The 22,619-nt window shown below is 46.1% G+C and overlaps 2 protein-coding genes across 2 annotated transcripts in view; one reads left to right on the top strand and one right to left on the bottom strand.

Moving 5' to 3' along the window:
• The window catches only part of SHROOM1 (shroom family member 1), a gene marked incomplete at its 5' end in the record, with an annotated part of 11,668 nt that extends 1,177 nt beyond the window's left edge, over positions 1-10,491 (top strand). The window contains 6 exon segments of the mRNA XM_010288047.1: positions 530-1,370; positions 2,041-2,111; positions 6,581-6,754; positions 8,257-8,529; positions 10,257-10,318; positions 10,320-10,491. Coding sequence (XP_010286349.1) covers positions 530-1,370; positions 2,041-2,111; positions 6,581-6,754; positions 8,257-8,529; positions 10,257-10,318; positions 10,320-10,491 — 1,593 coding nt within the window.
• An 11,465-nt stretch (positions 10,492-21,956) lies between these two features.
• Positions 21,957-22,610, bottom strand: LOC104621528 (ankyrin repeat domain-containing protein SOWAHA-like; the record flags this gene model as incomplete). The annotated part of the gene is made up of 1 exon (XM_010288046.1): positions 21,957-22,610. A coding segment is annotated over one exon (654 nt), but the record flags the coding sequence as incomplete, so codon positions are not given.
• Between the last annotated feature and the right edge of the window lie 9 nt (positions 22,611-22,619).

Below are 22,619 nucleotides of genomic sequence, written 5' to 3'. Positions count from 1 at the left end.
CGCGCGAACCCAGAAAGCCAAAATGCAGATATCATCACTGTCCTGCAGCTACAGTACTGCAGAAGCGGAGCACCCTCGCTGTGAGGAGTCGGACCAGGGAAATAAGCAATGCTATGATAATACTAACCAAATGACTGTTTTCAGACCAAAGGAAGATCCCACATCTCAGTTTTCACATGAAGTCAAGAAAGAAAAACAGGCTAATAACAGCAGTCCTGACCTTAGCATGCATCCGGAACAAGAGGAACCTCCTGTTCAGAAATATCAACCTGAATTTCAAAAACAGCTGTTAAGACAGCTTCAGGACGATCTTGCCGGGGAACAAATCACCAGGCAGACGACTCCCATGCTTTACTATCTTTCTGGGGGGAAAACCACCAACATCCCACACAACAAGCTCGCCCAATGTCAAGAGGACTCAAGGAGCTCACCAAAGGAATTTCCAGCAAGCAGCTACTCTGCCTCAGCGTGGTGTCTAGAGATAGAAAGGGAAAGCAATCAGCTGCAAAGGACCAACCATCATCATCAGTGCAGTGCTGATGATCTCGTGCTCGAGACTGAAGATCTTACTCTTGCGAGTCCTGCTTCATCCACGGATGAGAGTTTCAAGAACGACTATAGAGAGAAACTCAAAGTGGCTCAGAAAAAGGTTCTGAGAGAAACTTCCTTTAAAAGAAAAGACTTACAGATGAGTTTGCCCATTAGACTGAGACAGAAACCCTCTAAAAGGCCTTCAATTGAACACCTTAGGTCTTTCTCGTTAACCAGTGCAGGCGAGGATGCCAAACCTGTTCCTTGTTCCCCTTCTCATCTAGAATCCTTGGAAAGTTTCAATAGAGATGAAGAAATTAAGAGGCCGCAAACAGGTCGAATAGGGGGAAGGAAAAGGGTAACAGAGGAGCAAAAGAAACTGTGTTATTCTGAACCTGAGAAACTCGATCAGCTGGCAGGTAAGGAAGTATCATGGAATCAAGTCGGGGATGAAATCACTGAGCCAGATATAGTGGCAGCTAGGAGAAAGACTCTGGAAAACAGAGGGAGGGCACTTTCCAGTTCAAGTATCTCCAGGACAGAGCTGAAACAAATCCAGCATACTGCACTTATCGAATACATGGAACGAAAGATTAATCAAAGACCAGGTAGTTCACAACACCTCCCGCTGCATAAGCTGCCCCTGCAGAAGAGGCTGTCGCATCCCAAATGGCCTCCTGGCAAGATTTCCAATCCAAACGGGAGCAGGAAGATGCAAAACAATGAGGTTTGCAGCCAGGTTTTCTCTAAAGAAGAATCGCCAGACGTTTTTCCTCCTTTGGCTTTTGTTTCCCCGCTGACCGTGACCAGCAGGTGTGATCCCAGCTCTGATGCTGCTGGTACCGCAACCTCGAAGCATGACCCATCTCCCAGCGAAGCGGGCGGGAGCTGCGCCGGCAAGTGTGCGTCAGCCGCAGGTCTCCCACAGGCGGGTGATCCTGCGCCTGGGAGAGCTCATGGGAGACCAAAATCAACTCCTTCCACGCAGGTAAGAAAGATAGTAATACAGTAATTATCGTTTGAGTCCCACTTACGATTATCTACCTGTTTTAGAGAACTGCGGGACTATTCACGTGAAGAACTGCGGGACTATTCACGTGAAGAACTGCTGAACATCACAAATGAGGAATTAAGACTCAAAATGAAGATTTTTCTATTATTATTATTATTTTTTAGCATGCAATAGAGAGTTGATAGATGTGGCGGAGAAGCCACATTTTGCTTAACCTGTAGGAAATGCTGTGTAGCTGTTAGAAAGCAGGATGTGTGCTCTGGTTTGCAGTGTACAGGAGGAACAATTCAGGAAGATTTTGGGAGAAGTGCTACCAATTTTATCATGTTAAATATTTTTGATTAATGATAACAATTCGTTATTCTCGAAAGTGTTTTGTAAGAAAGTATTGCAGACAAACAAGGTGTTCTTTAAGTTACAAGAGAACTGCATAAGGATGGAAACAGCTGCCTAGTCTGCAAACGCAGGTTGCCCCAGTGTGCTGTTTTCATTTCCAGGACGCTGGCAGAGGTGCCGCTGGCGCAGCGGCCGCGTCTCGGCGTTGCGAGAGCTGTCTGGGCCCCCCCAGGTAAGGCTGCGAAGGCTGCGCCTGGGTAGAGCCGACGTCCCAGATGTGCGAACTCCGAAGGCAGCCGCGGTTGTCTGCTTCTGCCTTGGGAGCCTTCGTTGTCCGTGTGGGGATACTCGTCCCCTACGCTATTTCCTTCACTTCGGCCCCGTCTTTAAAATAATTTTTACTGTGTGGAAATACTTGGAAATTTTTACTGTAGCAAAAGGGGGAAATGCAGAGTGTACCTGAGCTGCTCGCCCTGCCGCAGCCGCTCTCCTCCAGATCTCCGAGATCACAGCTCCCTCGTCTGAGCTCTGCAAAAACGGCATCTGCAACAGCTCGGATATGCCCGGTCTTGAAAAATACGGTTGCTCAGAGAGTGGTGTGACAGGGGCTTCTGGTGTGGGTTTTTTAAAGGGAAAAAAAATGTTGTGCTGTTTACACATAGCTAACTAGAAAGTTTGTTTGTTAACTCTTGATAGTTATTTAGCTTGTTTGAGGACCATCAGGGAAGAAAAAGATCTGAACTCTGTCTCAACAAGGCAGTGACGCTGACACTTGTGTAGTAATAGAATTTCCACTGTTTCAGTCATTTAAAAAGATCCTAAGGTTTTCTGGAGGCTTCATTATCTTAGAAAAAAAATTGTATTTTTTAGTAAGATTTTGAAGTTTTTCTTTAATTTCCTTGTTTAGCTAAGAGACTTAGCAGGTCAGCATGAATGTCACTGGAAGTTCTGGACAGAACAGTAACATCATAAACATATTTGATCATAGCTCTATAATATGTACTAAATAATGAAAAGATGAGAAATCCAGAACTGGTTCCATTAGTAATTAACTTAGTTTATCATCTTTGGGAAATAGCTGTAAGTAGGGGTTTCATTCTGTTACAGCTGTATCTCATTTTTTCTCTTTGTTTTCCTCCACAAGAAAGTGCTGTTGTGCTGTGGTAGAAAATCCAGACTGGCCCGGGCATGTTTGCAGTATTAATTACTCAGATAGAAGTTCCAGCTGGGACCGGCCCGAGGATCAAGCTATGATCATTACCCGCACCGGTAGTGTCCGTAGGCTGGTGGAAAAAAGCTTGAGAACATTATTATGCACATTTTGCATTCGTTCAATTGCTCAATATAACTTTGAGGTAGTTTTTACTGATATTCTCTATTTTCTGTGATGACTGTTGCAAGCAGTTTGTTTAGCCTACAAGCTGGTCCTACCCCTGCCATTGCCACGAGGCCTGAGGGTGAGTAAGAGCAAGGCCCAGCAATGTGCGCGGTCATTTTCTTGGGTGTCTCTGTGCCTCTTCCCTTCATCTATCCCTCCATAAACATGCGCCAATCCATGATCACAGTATTGCATCATCATCACATTAATTTAGGTGTCACAGTACAGCACCACACTGTGATGCCATGGGGTTTTGCAGGGGGTATTTTTGGCACCTTTTCAGTGGAAAGGCTTTTTCAGCATTAAGGGCATCAGTAAATCACCAGAACCAGGTGGTTCAAGTCAAGGTCAAATAAGGGTTTTACTTCTTAATTGCAGTGAAAAGGTGCACATAATAGATAAGATACGTCTAAGTGACTTTGCCAAGCTGACTTCATTTTTTGATGAAAAGCTAAAAAGGCTGTGTTAAAGCTGGCACACAGAGTGTCTGCAGACCTGGAAGAGGGGGAAACTATGGGAGAAAATGGAATTTCAGAAATAGCAAGACTTTCTTTGCTGAGCCACAGCACAGCTCAGTTTGGCCTCATGAAGAGCTTTGTATCTCGCCAGCTCCTGCTTGAGCCGGGTAAGCGCAGCTCAGCTGCAAACCATCCACGCTCTCCGCAGAGCCCCACGTCTGCGTCAGGAAACCTGCCCAGACAAGCCACGGCTGGAGATAGTGTGGGGCTCGTGGGATTAAAGACAATAGTCCAAGCATGTGGAAGCTTTCCTAGCACAACAACATCTGCTGGTATTTTCTTAAATCTAGAAACTGCTCTGTGTGTGTATCTGTCTTCACTGGGGGTCCTGCAGGCTCCGCTGTTAGGCATTAAGTCTCTTCGTCGTCCTCCACTGCCCTGGTCTACTTCAGGAAAAGAAAATGCCTTCAATAACTCCACAAGTGGCTTAGGAAAGAGTCACACCAACCGTAGAGGCAGGGTTAACTCGGACCTTTAGGGGAGGGAAGGACCGATTGCTGCATTGCTTTTATATGTGACCTTAGAGAAGGAGCTAAGCAAAGGCGGACAAAACCTCTATGCTTGTTTTGGGGGAAAAATTTTTTGCTTTGTGCCTACAACTTTGAAGCTCATATGTCAGGTTAACATATTTAAATTGGGGCTTATAAATCTTCCTTCCAGCTAGTCCCTCTAACTTGCCTCCCTACTGTCCCCTCATAATCCTGTTAGGTTATGAAAAATTTTGCTAGATGAAAAAGTAGGTTTGTTCATTCAGTCATGATTAATACAATAGTATTTACGTATACAGATGCACTGACTATTTTCACAAGCAGTTACATGGATGCCTATGTGTACATTGGTGATTGCAGAAGATGGTCTACACATACTCCAATCATCTTGTGTTCAACAGTGCCCCTATATTCTTGCAAATTTTGGTCCAAAGTGTACTTTTGAATTACATATATCTACTTATTATGTCATTATTAATGTAATTATTTATGCCCTGCAGACAGTAGCTTTTTTTCCATCAAAGTTTCTTTGGAAGTGTTGAATCGGAAAACTCAAAGCACTGGGTTAGGAATGCATCGGCCAACTCAAAAGTAGAAGTCTGATCTCAAATGGTTAACTGAAAGTCTTTAATAAAACTTTCAGTTAAGTCTAATGGCCATTTCAAAACAGAAGCCTCAGATGAACGGTGTTTCCTCTATGTTGGTATTTGATTTGCCTAGAGAGATGGAAGCACTAGATGTCTTCTCTAAGGAGGACTGAGAAGTGATGCACAGGCGACACTGATGGCATGAACCGGTTCTCACTCTTGGGCTGAAACGTTCTCGCTACAGGAATGAGGAGTAAGGAGCAAGACAGTAAAGATTTGCCCTCTTGCAATACAGCCACTGTGTTAGCAGAGGGCTGGGGGAGGAAAACACAGAGTGCAGATCGTCCTGCTCTGTCCTGGCCGGTGGTGCCCAGACGTGGCCTGAGAAAGGTCGCGGCAAGCCCTGGTCCCCGCGAGCGCCTCGTCCTGGTGGTACCGTGCTCCCCAAGGTGGGCGGCACGGCTGCGTGCTTTTCGTCCATTTGTCAAACAGCGTCAGTGTGACATTTCACAGCACGCTTTACCACAGGCTTATTTCAGAAAACATGCATGTTGGTTGTAATTAGCAAATGAGAAATTGAATGGGGATTCAAATAACGTGGAGTGGCGCAGACACACGTTTCATCTACTCCCTTTTTTCCCAAGCAAATAGGCATTATGGAAGCTGAATTTTAAAAGCTTTAATAAAGAGGAAGCTGGAAAGATAATGACAGTTAAACGGTCCGCAGAAATATCTGTTGTAGAGGAAGTGTCTGAAACAAAAGGAAGTTCTTCTTTCTTATAGTTTCCGTGACACTGAGAAAGATGGATGCAAGAATCATGAACATAAAGATGACGACATAATTGGACGTGCATGTTGTCAGGATACTAAGGAGCTGACTCCTGAAACCTTTATTCCTATGCCAAGAAACGGAAGCGAGGAAGATGCTCAGGAGGAGGAGGAATGCAGAACTAAATCTCTGAATGGCGATGCTTTAATGAAGTGTCCAGAGCAGCGGTCTGCAGCTCCCCAGGAGCAGGTAACGTACTGCCGCACGGCGTCCGCTCAGCCTCGCCGGGGACACAACGATACAGCCAAAGGTTTCGTTGCACAGGGAACGTCCGTGCACAATAGCCAAGATGACGTTCTCCCTGAGAGAGAGACAAATCTGCCCGAAAGGAGGCTGCAGTCTCCTGAAGACCAGCGATACGAAGAGCTTGCTATGGAGATCATTGCCAAAGACAATTCTCTGGTTGATATTCTCGTGCCTCATCCTGTTAGAAAAACTGCTCTAGACCTCATGGAGGGTCTTTTTCCTGTTAACATTTCCATGCTGGATAAATCACACAGAAAAAAGGGAGATGTGCAGCGTGCGCAGGAGAATGAGTAAGTAGACAAAACCAATTATCTAGTATTTTCAGCTCTTTTTTGTGAATGAATATCATGTACATACTAGTAGTGAGATGACTTGAGCGTATTTTTTTATTTTTGTTTTGTTAGAAAAATACTTTAGCTTTCTGATTTACATGTCAAGAAATAGCTGAGGCTATGGATGTATGATGGAAGAAATGTGGCTCAACCATACCTTATTAAAAAGGACTGTGACAAACCTGGGCTGCAAATCTTTTGCTCTACATCTTTTAAAAGCTTAGAAAAAATCCTGCTGAGAGGAGAGTGATTCTGAAGTCAAGATGCAAAAAAACCATGAACACAATGTTTGGGACAAAAACCTCTTTAAGTGTTTGTTGCAGGTATTTATTTTCTGTTCCAATAGCAGGAGAAGTAGTAAAGATGCAGCAGAAGAATGTCCCTTATCTGAACACGATGCCAAGCAAAGGAGTGAAGATCCTACCTCTAAGGGAACCCAAATCCCGACCAGGAGCAGAGACAGCACGAACGACCTAGATGACGTCACGCCTAAGAAGGTATGTAAGAGGACCTGCTGTTTCTTCACCACGACAAAGAAGTTGTCACTAATGTCACATATATATTACTGTGGATATTTTTATTCAGGACTTTGATCACAATAATAAAGTTTCACAGAAAACTTTAAATACGTTTTTGCCAGTAGGTCAAGTCCTGGCAAATTAGTACATTGATCATATATGGTGATATTTAAATCCTGCCTGGTTTGATTCAGATCTCCTCCCACATACTCCTCCTCAGCGGGTCGCTGGGGAGGGGTTGTATCTGGAACAGGCACGCAGGGCTGGTTAGACATCTCCTTTCAAGGCCAGCTCCTGTGCAGCAGCTGACTCACGATTTAACACTCAAATCTGGTCTCAAAATCTGTAAAATTCATTACAACTGGCAGCTTAAATAAGAAATATTTTTCACTCTGAGAGAACTAGTGATAGGACAAGAGGAAATGGCCTCCAGTTGTGCCAGGGGAGGTTTAGATTGGATATTAGGAAAAATTTCTTCACTGAGAGGGTGGTCAGGCATTGGCACAGGCTGCCCAGGGAGGGGGTGGAGTCATTATTACTGGAAGGGTTCAAGAAACGTGTGGATGTGGCGCTTCAGGACATGGTTTAGGGAACATGGTGGCGCTGGATTAATGGTTGGACTTGATGATCTTGAAGGTCCTTTCCAACCTAGTGATTGTGTGATTCTGTGATTCTGAACTGGCAGCAGCGTCTGTACACTACAGTGCCCTATTAATTTCCATATGTGCAGGGAACAGAGGTAGCTGGGACATAGCTGGACTACGATAGAAATATGGCACCTTGGAAGGGCAACACGTAGCTTTGAAGAATTAGGGTTTTTTTTTTTTCTGTAGAAACCTGGCCATGCTCCATCCCAGGTAATGACAATCTGCCTTCCTGAGACTCCTGCTGTGCACGTGGTGGCATTTTTCGTTCTCCGCTGTCTAACTGCTGCTCCTGTTCACGGTGGCATTGGCTGATTTCCAAAAAAAAGGCTGGTAGGGTTCTTGTCCCACTCCGGTCTCAGGGCCTTTTTCCATATCAACATTTCTGTATCAAACAGCCTCCTCCGGTTCCTTTGCTACCCAGGCACTGTGGCTTGCTTGAATCACCCGTGGAACTGATTTTTTCTGTACATACTATAAATTAAATTCCAGTCAGTTCTTGTAAAGCTTGGTGATAGAGCTGTGACTTCATACTGCTGTCTTAGAGCATAACCGTGTGTAATCCTGTGGTAATCTTTATTGCAGTTCACTTCTGACTGACTGAAAGGTCTCCGAGCTAGGGATTATATCACTAGTTAAGGCGATTATCAGTAATTTGCTTTTCAGAGTTTGAGAATTAAGTACAGCTTAGAAAATATTTTTTTTCTTTTTCTTTCCCAGAGCTTAAAATTATTTTAAAAGTCCAAAATTTGGCAAAGACGACGTGAGGAAAATTCTTTAGAATTATATGGATTCTCTTTGGCAATAACAGCTTTCTGTCATGTTTGCCCTTTGCAGCTGGAACTCATCTCCAGCCTCCGGTCAAAGCTGCAGACCCTGTGGCAGGAAAGGGAGCTCATCCTCTCCGAAGCCAGGGAGTGCGCCGAGCGAGGCGAGGCGCTGGAGGCAACGGTGAGGGACGTCTGCAAGCCCAATGAGTTTGAGCGCTACATGATGTTCATCAATGACTTGGAGAAGGTTGTGAGCCTCTTGCTCTGCCTGTCCAGCCGCCTTGCCCGGGTCCAAAATGCCATGAGGAGGATTGACAGCAATACAGATGCTGAGGAGAAGGTGAGTGAGAAGCTGGCAGGGCATTTGTTTTGTTCACTTCTTTCCAGACGGGGCTGTGCTCACCTCTTTTGTCTGACAGCTCTAAAGAAAAGCTGTAAATGATCCACGAATCCCAACCAGCCGTTGCTCAGGCCGTGTTTAGTCCCACGCGACGGGCTGCGTCTCCACGGCCGAAGCAGAGGGGACCTCAGGTTCAGTGCTGGAGAACGAAAGTGCAGAGTGAGCTCTGCAGCTGGGTGCTGGGCTGCAGCAGCCGCAGCACCCTGAGAGGGTCCGAGCCAGAGGGGTGGCCTTCGAACCCTCGGGCCGCTCCCTGTGGAGTAGCTCCGAGCCTGTGCTTCAGAAGGCTTTGGGGTTTTGGGGCTTTTCCCCCCCCGGTAATCTCAATGCAGTAATTACTGCCTTTGAAATTGTATTTCGCTTCATGGGCTTAACTGCGGAGAGCAGGAAGAAGATGTGGCCGCAGCATGAGATAAGATTCCCTGTAGTTTAACTCAACTAGCCAGCTTTACTGGAAAATTAGGAATTGTCTCATGTCACCAGGAAATGTTTTCAAGTCTGAAATATACTTCTTTGCTAAAGAAGAAAAGCCGAATTTATCCCAGGAATGATGCTTTCCTGCTGTCCTTATTGTTTTTAGACATGTTTTTATCAATACAATACCTGCTGTTATGTCTCATTTGGAAGTCAGAAAAGCACAGAGTTAGAAAAGCTGGGATTTCCCGGAGCTGTGCTGCTGCCGACCAGTAGCTCTGGAGGTTTATCGTAGCTTACACGCAGAAGGGCACTAAGGGAGTCCTGCCATGCAGTGCGATACGGAGAATCGGGACCTACCCGCCCCAGAAAGTCGGTTGTGTTAACATGAATAACTGGGGCAGCACTTGACACTGACTTTGGCCAACAGACTTGGGGGGGGGGCTGCTGTTTCTTTAGTGTTGTGTGTATACTCTTCGTAGTAAATACATTAAAGTCATTTATTGAAGATTTTTAAAAACATACTCGGTAAAGACTTGGTTAAGTGCCGGCATTTTTGCAACCACCTCCCAGTCATTGCAACTGCCCCGATGCGAAACCAGCAGTCTTGACCTTTGACTCCATTTTAGGGTGTCAGTGGTGACCTTTGCTCTGTGCTATATTTATGGACACTGTCCTGAAACTGGACATTTTCCAGCAGTGCTATCCCTGTGAAAATCATTACAGCTGAGAAAGAATTAGTGAAAATATGAAAGGTATTAAAATCCTGTAGAACAGGCAAGGCTTGCTTCTCGTGGATTTGTTAAAAAGAAACCTTTGATGAACAGTTACTGTCTGCATCAAAGTTACTTTATCACATGTACCTTTTAATAGAAGTCACACTATCTTTTTAATATGACATTGGCAGTCTGGCCACACACAACTTGCAAAATACAAAGATATGTGCCTTAAAGACCTTCTAACTGGATGAAGATGGATACAGGATACTCTAAAATTACCAGAATGTGAAGTATATTGATTTTTTTCCCCGAGGGCAGCACGGAAGAAGTGAGCCTTGATGGGGTTTACTGGGTGTCTTTACCTTACAAGCCACAAGAATGAGTAATTCAATTGAGAAAAAACTCATGGGGAACATAAAGCCCACAAGAGGAAGCAATTAAACTAAATTGACTGTGGCTTCCAAATGAAGATCTAGAGTCTGCCAGGAATGATGAGTTTTCATAGTGTGCTGCTTTGTTTTTTCATCCTATTAGCAATCGCTGAATGAACGGCACAAGCTCTTGTCTAGACAGCGGGAAGATGCAAAAGACCTGAAAGAATGTGGTTTCTGGTATACTTGCCAAATACCTGACTGATCAGCAGCTCCAGGACTACCGACGCTTTGTTCAAGTCAAGACCTCCTTGCTGATTGAACAGAAGGACCTTGAAGAGCAGATTAAATTTTTCAAAGAACAATTAGAAAATCTCGAGAAAAGCATCCCCCTCTAGTACCCACCAAAAGACCATCCATTTCAACACGTCGTAATTTGTGATGTTTTCCTGGAGGTCGCCACGCGCTCGGCTTGGTGAATTCTTGCAACCCTGTTCGTGCCACGGTATTGACAAGTGCTCAGATGCTCTGGGGATGCTCTAGGCACACGTGCCTAGACTGCATTTTGGAAATGACTGGTAGGATGTGTTGCTCCTATTAACTTGGCATGTATTTCCCCTTCTTGTTGCCTGTCCATCTGTTTCCAGATTGACATAATCTCAATAAAAGAACGATAGAAATATTTTCCTCATGTGGGTGGGTTGAGTGTTTGAAATGAAAAATTATGTGGGTGTTCCATTTGAATTGGAGATTGCACAAAGCCATAGGAAATGTTATGGACCATTTCAGTGAAGCTCTTTCCACTGTTTACATGTATGACACAGTAAAAATATGCTGTAATGGAAGAAAATAATTATTTCCTTCCTTGGCAGTTGCCATCCATGGGTCTTTGCTGGCTCTGCATAATATCAGTAGGCTGACCACTAGTGGGTCTTACAAGGGCATCAAAAAAACCTGATCAGTGATGAAGCCAGCTTAAATGAACACTTCTGGGAACGATTAAGCTCTGAACTTATTCCTGCAGAGTCATTTGCAAAGTCCTCACTATTGTGAAAAGTCCTTCATGCTTTTGAAGTGTTTATTTTTCAAGCAGCACCTCCAGGGGTTTGCTTTTAGGTAGTTTTCAATTGTCAGCGTGCACAAGAAGTGCTGAATGTGGGGGGGAAAGCTCTGCTGCAGAGTGAGGGAGGTGGGACGAGGGCAGGAAATTATTCCGTTTCAATGAGGCTTTACATAAATCCCTTGCCAAAAATCTTGTAAACTAATGTTGCGTGTTGAGTCAAACCAGTGATGATATTGTATTTAAAATGTGAGTGTGTTTTCTTTGTTTTTAAGTAGTCAGTGAGAGGAATATTCCATCTGAGCTACATACCTAGACATGAATAAGGCAGCTACTAATCGGACTCAGGTCCCTTCCACAGGCAAAACAGCTGTTCATTGTTCCATGACGGCAGGCTGTACGAGGAAATGGTGTGTGTCCCGAGTATTATCACCACTGAGAGAAACTGTCCTGTTCTGAGGCATCTTCTCCTTTGGGATTGCATGAGCTTTCAACAAACGCACAACCACCCAGCATGGGGAGTCAACATGGGTTTCAGTTGGTGGTGTGGGTTCGTTTTACCACAGATCACATTCTTCATCTGAGTTTACCCACCGGGCAACGTGAATGAAGTGATCAAGAAATGACAGCGTACAAGAAGGAGACCACTGGACGCATTCTCCGTGAGCGATGTTAAGGATCACTTGCCGAGGCTCCTGGCTGCTGAAAGCGGGCACCGAAGAGGGTACAACGTGCTGCGCTTGCCCATGAGCAAACTGAGAAGCGCCCCGGGAGTTACACAACAGCGCAATAAAGCACAAATAGCTTGCCAGACTCCGAGGCTGTTAGCTGCTCTGTATTTGTTTTCAGAATAAATGAATGTATCATCAGGTGCTGCCCAGACTCCAACAAAGCAGCATTGTTCTGCTCTAATTTGCATATTTATGCCGAAGTACTCGTATCTATAGCCCTGCTCACGTTTCAAGAGAAACAGCATAGTCCCTGAGTAAGGCTGCGAACACTTGGCGTCAGAAGTCGGTTTTATGATGCATACCAAGTATCCGTAAATATCTTTGCAATAAAGTGTGCAAGTGGGTGGTATATAGCAAAGAGGAGTCTTGTGAATATTAACATTTTGTTCTAGCGATCTGAACAAAATAGGTGGTGCTTAATGCTGAAAACACTGTGTCACTGGACACAAGTGACTCCAGGAGCGCAGGGGCCGAGTTGCCATGTCTATGGTGGTTATTGCCTTAATCCATGGGGAAAAATGGCCAGACACTGTAGATCCTGTGAGTAGATCTGCTCAGTGGTTCTCAAAAGGCCATAAATGCAGGCTTTTAATATGTAAATCTGAAACCTGCCTTTTGAAAAGGGTCTTTAAAATAACAGATGTGATGATAATGGAATCAATGGAGAATTTTAAAAATATGAGCTATGTTAAATGAGCTCTTTGCATTATTTGAGAAGCCTGACGTGAAGGTGCACTCCATTATTATTATTCCTAGTTGAGGAAAATCCACCTGATTGGAAAGAAATGTTTGACAATTGAAGCTAATGCTTACCTTTAAGGGAAAGAATGGGTCTGCTCTGCTTAGTTTCTCTTATCTTTTTGGTCTTTCGTGTTATGGGGAGGATGATTGCTGCTCCTACTACACTGGCATTCATAGATATGCATCAAAGAGCAAGAATTAGAAATAACTTTTAGTCTATTGCCTAAAAAGTCACATATCTGTGCTCCTTGTTACTTTGTTAGAACTGTGAATTTCAGGCAAAGTGAAAAATGGATACAGCGATGAGATTGAAACCTCTTTGCTGGCAAGCAGAGACCCCCTTCCCAAAGCACCAGCAGGTCTGGATCGTCAGGTGGGTCTCGATTTTGACACGGATCGTTTGTCATGGATTTATTACCAGGGGCCAAGCCCAAGGTAACAGTAGTAGCTCACACCAGACCTAAGTCGTGCAGCATTCCTGGCACACCTACATACTAAGCTGTGGACTTTTAAAATCACAATCTGATGTGCAAACACAAATAATTTAATCTGCTCCTGGATGAATGGCAAGGAGCAGCCCTGGGTACCTCTGAGACTGGTGAAAGACTCTTCGGTTGTTCAAAATCGCAGCCATTACCTGCAGGAGAGACGCTCTGCTCTTACAGATGGGCTTGCATCTCCTTTTAGCAGCACGGAGTGGCACTGAGGTGGTGTGTGCTGGCCAAGACCTCTCCCTGGAGAGAACAATGCTCTTTATTTCTTAGCTGCTGGGAGAGAGAACCGCATCAGGCAGGTAGCGTCCACATCCTCTAGATGATCTTCTTGTCTTCACGTCAGTTTATATTATTTCACTTTAAAATCCTTCTCCTAAGTGAAAACCCGTCTCCTAAGTAGAGCTTCCAAACGAAACTTGTTTGGGGGGCTTGCAGGACTCTGTCCCAGTGAGTGAGACCTTGAATCATCCTGCAGCCCAGCCAGTTCTACGTACGGTAAGTGTCCCTCTCCGCTCTGGTCAGCTGTAGTCTTCAGAAGAACAGACTGAAGTCAGGAAATGGTTTAAGTATCTGCTTTTGAATCCTATTTGGGGAAAAAAGAGGGGTTGCCCTTTTCTGAAGGTTTGGTATTTAAAGCACTGATTACATCCCCACACCAATAACCATTGCTTTTATGTGTCAGCTTTTTGCCAACTTCAAAGTCATGCAGTTTAGCTGGTACTGCCTTAACTTTATTCTGGGGAAGAACATGAGAAGACTTCATATTCTAGCCTAAGCTGCCTGAAGAGCTCTATAAACAGATTTCCTACCGCCGTCCCAAACTCGCCCTTCTCCAGCCGTGATGCCTCCTTCCATGGGTTCCTGCAGCACCAGTGAGAACAAAACCCCAAGTACCCGCATGCATCTGCCATCGCTGCAGCGCGGAGGCAGCCGACCCTGGCCTTGGCCGGCAGCGCTGCTGTTGAGTTCACGCAGCTCCTCCTGTTTCTTCTGCCTTCCTTTCCTCCCTCTTGGGGCACAGAAGCCAGGACGGCCAGAAATGCAGAGCGCCTTCTTTTTACAACACTGTGATCCCACGCTGCTCCAGTTTTTTCTGAACCTGTCCAGGCAGAAGACAAATTTAACACCTGAGCTGTAAACAGCAGCAACTGGTGGTGGCTTTAGGGAAGCAAATCTTCCAAATGTAAGGATTATGGAAATAAAACCCTGTGCAGTGCTTGTACATTATTACTATTAATGCCGCTACTCTCTAGCCTCCCATTTGTGACTTCTGCAGCAGTGATAGCGAGTTGCCTCTGCCCAGCGTGCGTTCGACCAGGGAAGCCTTAACGCTCTGCTCTTCCCCGCTGCTGCCCAGAGCCCTGGAAAGCTGTCGGCTTCCAGGGGCTTCAGGGCCTTGGCAAGTCACCAGTGCTGAGACCTGCTGAGCTACTTCTTATGCAAAGTCAGGTGTGTGTTTTGGGGGAATGTAAGGCATGAAGGAGCTCCCTGCTGCCTGACCCCCTGGGGAGAGCAGGCAGGAAATCCCGGCTGCTGCCCAGCCGCAGGCAGCGGGACGCTTGGGAGGCTCCTGTTGCAGCCTGCGAGCCTAATACTTTCTTAACATCCCAGGTAGAAGGTAATGTGACCCCACCACCGTGAGAGGACTGCTATCGGAGACCTGCGGCGAGCTGTCCGTATGAATTAATTACAACTACATCCAGGAGAATGCAAAGTGATAGTGCTGAGGAGAAGGAAGAAGGTGCAATCGGCAAAATGCAAGAGCCTAGACCTCCCCCGTGGGGCGCGGGCTGCGGGGAGGCTGGTGGGATTCCAGGAACGATCTCTGTAACTCATTTGGCCATCCACGCACGAGCGTGGGGGGAGAAACTGCAGTAGCTTATGTTCTGCTAAGCAAAAGCAGGTGGGCCTGATTTCAGGATAAAAAGATACCTTTTATTGCCTAGAGCCAGCGAGATGAGCAAGTGGTCAGTGGAAGCAGACGGTGCATCATGCGCATCTGACGGTGTCTTGGCAGCAATCGTGGGGATTTTAGACATAGCGGCTCATTTAGAATTTCCTTTAACACCCACTGCAATGTGTGGGAGTCACTGCTGGATCAGGAGCTGCTGTTTCAGCCTCTCAGGCACTAAATCGAAGGATTTTAACTGCTTTTTTTTTAAACCCCAGCCTCGTTTTCTTCACTGGGTGTTATGCTGTGGGACTTTTGCATGTGGAGCTAATTAAGGAATGGAGAGGTGCAGGGGTTAATGTAAATGTTCTCTGCAAAAGATCTATTTGATGCTTGTGCGAGCTGCATTTAATAAGTAGAAGGATGTTCTCTCTGCTTTGGGAATTCATGGCAACCATCTGAATAAAATTTTAAAAATAAACTCGGAGCAGCATTGCAAAGCTAATCTTCTGCACCTGAAGGGAGCCCACGTATAGATTAAAGAATAATCAGGCTGTAGGAATCATGCAACCTCTGGGTTTCACAGAATGTACTCGAGAAGCAGCCCATGAACTTCACTGCCAAACAAAGAGAGGCATTAAAGGTTATCAGAGAGACTCTAATATGTCACATGAGCCTTGAAGCTGAGTCATCTCATAGATAAACCCACGGAGAGAAAATATGGGCTGAACTGATAGTCTTGATTTAGAGAGTCAGAAACACTTCTAAAAACGTGCATGAACAGCCAGAGGCCTTTCTAATGGCCTTCGGCCCACGACGTAAGAACAAGAACATCCCAAACTACCTCGAGAGGGAACCGCTTGTGGAACAATCGCTGCGGAGGTCCCTGCCCCGTGACAGCTCCTGATGGGAAGGCCGGTGGCTCAGCACCCCTTTCCGGGCTCCAGCTGCTGCCTCCTGAGCACGACCTCAGCGTCGCCCAACGTCACAGCCGGAAGCACGAGCTGGTGGTAGGACAAAAAGAGGTCTGAGCAATTCTCACTGACGGGCAACTGTCTGTGACAGAGTGCAGAGGTGGACGGACAGACGGCTGCTTGGAGAGGGGCGAGCTGGTCCGGCCCTGAGCTGACCCGAGCCCGGAGCGGAGCTGTCCTGCTTTGCTGCAAAGGGGGAAAACTACCGCAGGAGAGCGGGGGAAGAAAATACAAACACCACGGTGAGAAGGACTCTTTGTTCCACTGCAGTTTGTCGTCGTGATCACATTGGTGAATCTTACTGGTGTGGCCGCGCTGAGACCACCTGCCTCACGCAGGAGAGATCGGCCAGCAGTGATACCGGTTACGGAGAGAACGACAGCACGCCACGCAGCGCACGGCTGCCACGTGACCACCACCGCGCTCCGCCTGAGCCCCACAGGAGCCTAAATGTCTCGGTATTTCTGTGCCATGGAGTGTTTTGCATCTGTTCCCCTCCACATCTGCACCCTCTTTAAAAATGCTCCTTATGGGGCAAAAGCTCATGGTGGTCTCTGCGAGAGCACTTCTGGCAGTCGGGGATGCAGAAGCCCCCGCTCCATGCAGCACTCGGGCGCTGGGATGCTTTCGGCAGCGGGTGAGGACAGCCGTGGTGCCTGGAGGCACGCTGGGGGCTGAGCGCCTGGCACCCAACACCGCGACCTCGTGTCCAGGGCTTGTGCATTTGGGTGTTGTGTTTTACTCCGGGAAAATGAGGGTTATTTGGCTCGTGTCAGCAGTGAGCCCGCAGTGCCTGCTGTGCTTCTCAGCTGGAGTCTCTTACCTCGTCTGGAGAGTCTCAAGGTGACAGGGATGGAGGTGGAGGAAGGAAAAAGGATGAAAAGAATTCCTCCCGGGAAATTGTGGTTTGGCTTTGGCTGGAAACTTGTGCTCTCACATGAAGAAAGGCAGTAACGCTCTACCCGGGGCCAACAGCCGAAGCCCTACCTAAGAAGGGAAAGCTGAATGCTGCCAACATCTGCTTTTGTTGTGCACATCTGGAGTTTCTTCTTTACAGAAAGGGAAGAAGACAAACTGAAGTTGTGCTAATATTAACAGTATGGATCTATTTTGTCTGGGCTCGGGGCAGATTATTGCTTTAATTTAAGATCAGAGCTTTTTTTCATCACAGCAATATTTAAAAACAAACAAACAAACAACAAAACAATGTACTGAGCTGAAAGGATTTTCTGGCAGTTCACTCCAAAAGGACCAGGAGGTGACCAGCCACCATCATGTGGTGACCAGCAGTTGGCCACTTCAGGGTTGCACACGTAGTCACTGCTGTTCCCCTGAAGGAGCAGTCGCCATGATGTGGCTCTGCCAGCCGGTTATGGGTTTCTTCAGCTTTAGCGAGGGAAGATGAGATGGGAGGTAGGAAGGGCGAAGCATCACTTTGCCCATAGCTCTTCCTGTCTGGGGATAGAAAATAGTCCCTGGGTGTTAGATGCTCTTTTCCTCGCTGTAGACAGACATTAAGACACTGCCTGTGGTTAGTGACAGAAGCTAGGCCCAGTGTAAGGGTTAGATGTGCTTAATGATTTGCTTTGTCTTATACATTAGTGAAAGAAACCTTAGAACTGGAAGAGAAAATGAGTGTTCCTCATTATGATGCAGAGCTTTTGATCTGTGTCATCCTGCTGTGTCCCTGCTCTGCCCCGCACCAAACAGACACCATGCTGTTCGTGCCCATGCTACGTGCCGGCCAAGTCCCTGTTAACAAACTCTTAATTTGGGGGGGGTCCCACGTTAATACGAATCACTGGAAAGGGCAAAAACTGCCTTGTTGCCATTTTACTCAGATTAATATGCAAATCAGGAGGCAAATGCATCCAAGGAATGTAGGTCATGGTGGAAACGTGCAGAGCGGGAGGAGAAGGGACGAGCAACGGCGAGTCCGGGGCCTGTCTCGAAAGGCCTCCTCTGCCTTCATCTGGTGGTTGCAGCTCCCGTTTGGCTCTGCTGGAGTTACCCCACGACTCTTCCGCTGGACCTTGGTTTTGTGATGAAACTGAAATCTCATCAAGACTCGTCTGCAGCGCAGGAGCGGCGTTTCCCGGAGCTTTTGCAGAATAGGTGTTTCTGTGTGGCACTCACAAGGGAACGGAGACAGCCAAAAATCTATTTGAGCCTGACCACAACCACACCGCCTCATGCTGCTCAAACAGCCGCATCCGGGAGGACGAAGTCTGTCCCTTTGTATAGAATCATGGCTTGAAGCTTGTTTGCAAACCTCTTCAGCGCAGATTTTTGAGCTGATATTCCTCAGAACAGAATGTGCCGAAGAATGGATGAACCGAGTTATCTTCAGAAAGATGGACTGAGTCAGGGTCAGACAAACATTAGCTTTGCTGATCTCTGATGCTGCTACAATAAAATCCAAGACAGTTTTATCTGTGTAGGCACTCCCCTGACTGCACAGCATTCACAGGTTGTGGATGATGATGCTCATGCTGCCTACAGGTCTAAAAAAATTATTTTGATTTCAATTTGGAATACCAGTACTAACTGTGTGCTTTAAAGAAGTGACCAAGGTGATAATCTCTATTTTAGAGGAGGAAAACTGAGACGTGGCAAGTAGGCAGGCTAGTAACGAAGGCAAAACACCACCTTGAGCTCCTGAATCCCTGTCCTGTGCCTTATCTGCACCTTCCATCTTCAGCTGCCAGCCTTCCCCCACTGCGTAAGCTACCTCCGCCCGGCAGGAGCAGAGCCCAGGGGCTAGGGTTTCTTGTTTTTGTCCTTTCCTTCAACCAGCTTTGATGGCATGGAAGGCAGCTCCCCGCTCTGGGCTGGGCTAGAGGTTCAAAAGGCTGCTTGCCCAGCCCGTGGCACACGCTGTCGCACAGCCTCTGCCCCGGGCCAGCGCGCCGACGGGAGCTGCAGTCCTCCTCTGGGCTCTGTCGCTTGTGAAAGGATCCTGGCTAAACTTCACAGCTCTCATTCATTCGTGTGAAAATCCTGCTGCATTCAGCTGGATTTGGGCTTGACACACTGCGATTAAGGAGAATCTATCAAGATGAGAGATTCGTAAAACAGTTCCAGCCCCCCATAGTCTCTGCCGGGAAACCACTCACACGATCATCCCGCGGTGTCTCTTCCAGAGAGTAAATGGCAACATAGGAAACCAAAGTCCAGAAAGGCCAACAGACTGGTTTTACTTCAAACTAAAGGTAATATGTATTTTTGTAAGATTACAGCAGGGCATTTTCAATACTTCTCAGTATGTGTTTGCACCTGAAGTTGTACGGCACTGGGTATAGTAATCACAGCCTGCCTAAATACTATCTTTTCCTTCATCTGCTCACCCAACAAGGAGTCAGAATGAGCTGAGTCACCGCGCAAACTTGTTGGCAGAGCCCATCCCACCCCACCCAGAGCACCTGACGTTGCGAGCTCCCCACCTTTGTGTTGCAACCTTCCTACCAAGGCTGCGAGCACCTCCCCAGGGAATGCTGTAAGGACCAGGGCTCTGTTGTTCCTGGGCGTTTTTCTCTCACACTAGCTCATTGCTGTGATGCCTCCGAGGAAGGAGTAGTGCAGAATTTCCTTGATGATGCATGTTGCAATGAAGTCTTACCTCAGCCGTGACTTCTTGCTTTTTCTTTGACACAACAATACAGGAACAATGAAACCTTCTCACTAGTTTCCTTACGGCGAAGTCATAACCACACTCTACAGGTTGGTCGGTTGTTTTTTTTTTTTAAAACAGAAAACACTCCATCCTGGAACCTTGCCTCTGACTCAAGTAGGTTTTACTCAAAATTAGCACTAAAAATTCAGCTATGTGATTTGAACAGGTATCAAGCTTATATCCATAACTAATGAACAAACTTTCCAGTAAGGCTGAGTCAAACTGGAGAGTGTTTCCTATTCACACAGAAACAGAACATTTTTACCAGGCAACATCAGTCCTGCCAGTGCCTCAGATGTAACATGAACGGACACATACACTTCTGTTGTTCAGGAAATACAGAAGAAAAGAGTTTAATGTCAATAAACTGGGAAAGACTTTTTAAAACAGAGCAACAGACCTTTTTTTCCTGGAACTCTGCAAGCTGACACAGTGCAGCACAAATCAAGGTTTCAAATGACCACGCTGGTCAATGGTCACACCAACAGCTATGGAGCAAATAGGATTTTTTTTTAAACCCTGCTCCAGATATAGAAGTCATGAGGTGCTTGATCATTAACATTTGCTTAACAACTTAATTAGTTCAATACGGAAGCAGACTGGTGCAGAATAATCCACTCCCTTCTGAGAGCAGGTGGATCAGACCCCTTTGCTATCGCTGACAACGTTCGCAACCAAATGTCACCAACTGCAGGGAGAACATTTTAAAGTGGGCAGTGCCTCCACCTTCAGCACAGTCCTACAGCATTCCTTGCCAAGTGTTTGGGAGAAGGCAATTACAGCCCATTAGAAGTACTGGGCTTAATTCAAGGCTGAAAAAAAAAACATTCCTGAAGTCACTGACTTGAAAAGAAAGGCAAAGCATGCAAACAAGTGTTTCAGTACAGGAACAGAAACTCCTGATGGGGCTGAAAAGCAGAGCAAGTGCAGTATTGCCATCACCTTCATCACCTCTGAATTACACAGGTTTTTTAGTTACCTTTTTAGAGAAAACGTGATTGTTTAGCAGACTGGCTCGAGGAGTTGGACAGTTTCTGTTCTTAGCTCTGCCTCTTTGCATTAACTTTAACCAAAGAGTAATTAAAAAAGTAATAATCTCACTGCAAAGGTATTACTTAACCTGCAGTTAGCATGCTTTTTGGAGCTACGTGTAGTTCTATATATAGAACAATTATGTTTGTAATATAAAAGAAGAGGAATGAGTTTTAGGTCAATGATTCATGCTGTGGAGATAAACATTGCTTTAAGAGGTCATGCAGACATTCTATCATGAAACACCTAACATAACATAAACCCCAATTTTAATAAATATTTACTGTAAATAGGTCAAAATCAAAGGCCAAGTTTTAAATAAAAAGAATCAGACATTCGAGCCTAACCGTGTTTACAGTTGGCTACTCAGAAACTCTGCAGGATCCAATTCCCGGTTTTTCAGTTCAGTTTTTCACTATCAAATATCAACAAAGTTTTTATTCAGATTAAGTGGCTGAATTATAGTCAAGTTTAAATGTTCACAGTATCATCAAAACATGTGGTTGGTACCACCTGGTCAAAAAGTCTTCCAGGAAGAGGAAAAAAAAAAATAATCTAAAATGCTAACCTAGCTTTCAAACTGAGGTAGACAGGTCACGGTGACTTGAGCGCTGAGGGTTGGTTTTTTTACTTTTTTAAACGTGTTCATCTAATAAAATGTTTTAGGGAACAATTGAAATTGTTATGTTAGTATTTCTGAGAGTGAGAAACTTTGTTGTGAAAAAGTTAAAGTACACAATTTTTTAAAATAGAAATATTCCTCTTCTGTTACCAAAATAATCAGAAACATCATAGAAAACTATGCATCTTTCCTCTAATAATTTAAGCCTGCTCTATAACAAGCCACGTTAAAGTAGCCAGCTACCAGCTTGCTGTTCACAGTGTACAGTATGCAATTCTTTACCTTACTGTTGCTCTCCAGCCAAGGACACAGATCAAGAAGGCTGTACCTTGAGCATTTTAATCTGTCTACACACACAGAGGTTGTTTCAATTTTTCAACCATTAAGCATAACGTTTGCGGTCTCTGGCGATACATCAGCACAAGGGTACATACAGCATTTATAACACTGCCTGAGCAGCTCCCTTTCCACAGGTATCGGTGAGCTGGGTTTCATCCAGTGGCCTTTAGGGCCAGACCCTATCGCTGATTTAGTTAAACATCCAAAAAGACAGACACAGAGAGAAGAAATCCAAGTTGCTTCTACGAGAGAAAATCGAGGCCCTAGTCACATTATTAAACAATTCTGATCCCATGAAGGCAGAAGCTAATGGCCAAAGAACAGCTCAGAAACGGGTCTGCGTTTCACGATGACCTCCTCTTCCTCCTCCTCCATTACCTCAGAGAGGGAAGAATATGAAGGGAAGCCCCCTCTGGTCTTTGGCTTCCTCCTTGGGCCTGTAGTGGCAGCCAGCAGCTTGTTTAAGGACGAGGGCTTCCTTAAACCTTTGGTGAGATCATAGAAAGCCATATCATCAGATATGACCCCCAGGAAAGTGCTGGTGGAGCTCAAGATCGAAGCAGCAAGCTTTGTGGTCTTCTTGATTGGCATGGAGGGCTCCACATTGTGGGGAAGGCTGGGGTCCCCCAGCAAGCGCCTGACTGCAGAGGAGGTCCCTTCCTTTAGGTACTGGTGCGGCTTCTTCCCACTGTAGTCCCTCAGGTCGGTCTTGGCGTGGTAGCTGTAGACCAGCATGGTGATGATCTTCTCCTGGCCGTGAATGGCAGCCAGGTGGAGCGCCGTGTAGCCGCCGTGTGACCTGGCGTCCACATTGATGCGGGTCCCCCCCTTCTCGGCCGCTCTGATGATATTTGTCACCATGTCACAGTTGCCGCTCTTGGCGGCCCAGTGCAGGGCGGTGAAGCCCGAGATAAAGTCCCTCCGGGCCGCCAGGCTGGCGTCACCCAGCAGCAGCCCATGGAGCTGCTG

This window comes from Phaethon lepturus, unplaced genomic scaffold, assembly GCF_000687285.1.
Source record: "Phaethon lepturus isolate BGI_N335 unplaced genomic scaffold, ASM68728v1 scaffold5435, whole genome shotgun sequence".
NCBI classification, from domain to species: Eukaryota; Metazoa; Chordata; class Aves; order Phaethontiformes; family Phaethontidae; genus Phaethon; species Phaethon lepturus.
Note: the sequence above shows the minus strand (reverse complement) of the source record. Positions and strands in the feature narration are given on the sequence as shown.